This window comes from Sceloporus undulatus, unplaced genomic scaffold (assembly GCF_019175285.1).
Source record: "Sceloporus undulatus isolate JIND9_A2432 ecotype Alabama unplaced genomic scaffold, SceUnd_v1.1 scaffold_6021, whole genome shotgun sequence".
NCBI lineage: Eukaryota > Metazoa > Chordata > Lepidosauria > Squamata > Phrynosomatidae > Sceloporus > Sceloporus undulatus.
This window is the reverse complement of record NW_024808940.1, coordinates 1-3,243: the sequence shown is the minus strand read 5'-3', so window position 1 is coordinate 3,243 and position 3,243 is coordinate 1. Positions and strand designations below refer to the sequence as shown.

Here is a 3,243-nt window from a genome sequence, read left to right as displayed (position 1 = left end):
GGGTGGGGTAGTAACGCCTGGATTTCCTCTGGAAGGGGAGAAGGATCGGCAGTGGGAGAAAGATCCTTGCAAGTTTAAAAGCTTTTACTCTCCTTACAATTCTCAGTCCAAAAATACAATCTTAACTCATTGTCTTCACTTTGTTGATCACTGCCACTAACACTTCTACAACCTGCAGCCTTCTATTTTTTTTTTCCAAATAATCCCATGTTTCCCCCAATCCCTGATACTACAATCCATTTAATCAACCAGTACTCAACCCACCTTTTATGGCTTACCTTTCTCTGAAAGACTAGACCAAACTCTCGTAGATGTTGAAGAAAGTTTAACAAAGATTCACTCATGCCTTCCACAGAATAATCCTGGAGGAAAAGAGTTAGAAATTAAAACCCGTTTGTAACAGAGTTACATTATTTATTTCATAAATGGTGACTGACAACCAAATTAAGAGTGTCTTGATTCTGTTGCACTCTTCCTTAACCTAGTGTTCACCAAAGGTTTGGACTTCTAATTTCTATCACCCCAGCTAAGTGTGGCCAGTGATCAGGGATGCTGGGACTTGTAGTCCAAACATGTTGAGGCACAAAGCTGGGGCACTGGGGCTCTGGCACTGGGACACTACAAAAGTTCTGCCCATTGCAGTTTATCTGACATAACATTCAACTCAGTGGGAACTCAAATATGGATTGCCCAGATCCGAGTCTAACACTCTAACCAGATATACCACACTGGAATTTATCTGTCCCATGTCCTCCCCCCCACTCCCCGATTTATAGGCCCTATTTAATAGACTGGCACGAGGAGTATTCTTTTTTCTTTCTCACCTTGCCAAGAGTGGAAAAGCTGAGCTGAAAGAGGAAGGAAAGAATCTCCACCAGGTCCATGCCCCGGGTCTGCAAGGAATGATTCAGAGAAAGAAAGAAAGAAAGAAAGAAAGAAAGTTCAGCACAACTGGGAACAGACCAAGCAAATGAAGCCAAGATAGATAGACACAACCACCTCACCTCAGCTGACTGGAGATACTGTAGCATGAAGTACCAGAGCTGAGATGAGGTATCCAGTAACAGGAACTGGAAGCCAGAAGATGTAATGCAAGGTGGTTCACCAGGTTCACTACTGGAGAGAAAAGCACTCAGAGTTAAAAGAAACAGAGAGCTAGACACCTACTAATTCAGGATGTGATATCTTATTTTTGTTGTTGTTCTGTGTCTTCAAGTTGTTTCCAATTTATGGCAACCCTACATTGAAACAATCGTGGGGTTTTGTACTTCTGTATTATTCATACACTCATCCTGTACAGAAGTACACATGCCCTTTTGCACATACAGAATATCACATTAATTGAGCTCATCTAACAGGGGTGGGCAACTGTGAAAGACTAGGGAGCTACATCAATCATCCAGGAGAATGTGGAAGGCTGTACTTTGCACCACATCTGCTCCATATATATATACATATATATATAATCTCCCCCTTTTGCTCCCAAATGCCTTGTAGTAGACATGGGGGCATGGTTTTGTGCCTTCTTGGGCCTCTAGGCATTTTGAGGCAAAAATTGTCTCTGGGGGCTCCAAACATGGTGGAAATGCTCTCCACAACACCTAGAGATCATTTTGGAGCATTTCAGAGGGAAAAATGTAATTTTGACCCCCGGGGGGGGGGGAATTGTCTTGGCACCCATGGTCCCACACTTTGCTCATTCCTGTTATATAAGGATATGAATTCTGATCTTCTACTATGTTTCTGCTATTACTTCATCTGAGATGAAAGAATACATCAAATTCCAGGAACTGTTACAAGAACAAAGGGAATCCTAAGCTCTCTAGACATTTTGGACTTTAGGACCCTGAAGCCCCAAGGGGAAATTATGGGGGCTGTAGTTTACAATATCTAGACAGCCACAAGTTCCCCATCCCTGAAAAAGATAAAAAAAACTTCTATTTCTGTCAGCTACACCTTATTTCCCTTATCACCAAAAGTCTTTGCAAAAAATAAAATAAAATAAAATACAATCAAAATACATTATGAATAAATCATCTTTCTTTAAAACAGTTACAGGAAATGCTATGATTATGAAACACAGTAAATAAAAGCTGAAATAAAAGATGTTTCCCAATTTGATCACTCCACAAGTATTCTCCTTTTATTTCCTTTGTCTTTTACCTCTTCATCAGGCCAGCTTCAATGAGCAGCTGAGCTAAATCTTGGCTCACTGCTGCACTAGGCGAGCCTACCATAAAGTCCAAGATGACCTAAGAGAAGGTGTAAAGAAACAGAAGAGTGTGTCCACACTGAAAGATTTTTGCAAAGGTTGGTTCATAATTAGCTACACACTTGCAAAACAGACCCAGGTAATTCCCGCAATGACAATCTGTTTGACAACAGCTGAGGCCCCCTTAATGTAAACAGCATAATTATCATCATCATCATCAACCTTTATTTATGAAGCACTGTAGATTTACACAGCGCTGTACAAACAATATTTTTAATTAGACGGTTCCCGGCCCTCGGGCTTACAATCTAAAAAGACATGACACAAAGGAGAAGGGAGTGGTGGAGGGAAAGGGTAAGAGGTCCAGCAGTTCCTCTCTACCTCCAAGGCCTGATCCAAGGCAGATGGACTGGAGGGAGGGCTTGGCTTCATAATGGATGGTTAATCTTCCAGGGAAAATACATACTCTCAAGTAGGATAATACATATACAGTACATAGCAATACATAACCAACACATTCCTTATACCAAGTACTAAACAGACAGAAAATGAAACATGGTCCTCAAAACAGCACTACACTGGGACTCAGTTGCAGGATGTTGGGGGACAGTGAAATACAAACACAGCCTAAATTGCCAGAACACTAAGACAAAGGAAAAAAAATACTCACCTCCCACCTCTCTTCAGCATATTTGTCTAGAGATGGGACATCCCGGGCATGCTTGTCTGGTCCTAACTGGCTAGTGTCATCAGACCAGGCCTTACCACTGCAGAGAAAAGATGAGAAACAGAAAATGCAGGTTAGATGTAACCACATTTCAGCCAACATCAACATTATTTACCTCCCATCTAAAAATCTCACAGCACAATAAAATCAACTCGACCCAGTTAAAGTAAGGTAAATAATGAAAATGATTTTAAAAGGCTAAAAACACATTAAACTATTTTACAAGTTAAAAGAACACAGATTAAAACTGGCTAAAGTAATTTAAATTATTTAAAATGATGTGCGTATGCAGACTTGGATAAAA

The 3,243-nt window shown here is 40.6% G+C and overlaps 1 protein-coding gene across 1 annotated transcript; it reads right to left on the bottom strand.

The window, feature by feature from the left end:
• Positions 1-4: 4 nt before the first annotated feature.
• On the bottom strand, positions 5-2,979 carry LOC121918210 (general transcription factor IIH subunit 4-like; the record flags this gene model as incomplete). Its single annotated transcript, XM_042444295.1, has 6 exons — positions 5-28; positions 279-362; positions 825-893; positions 1,005-1,113; positions 2,164-2,252; positions 2,883-2,979. Coding segments are annotated over 6 exons (472 nt in total), but the record flags the coding sequence as incomplete, so codon positions are not given.
• Positions 2,980-3,243: the final 264 nt, after the last annotated feature.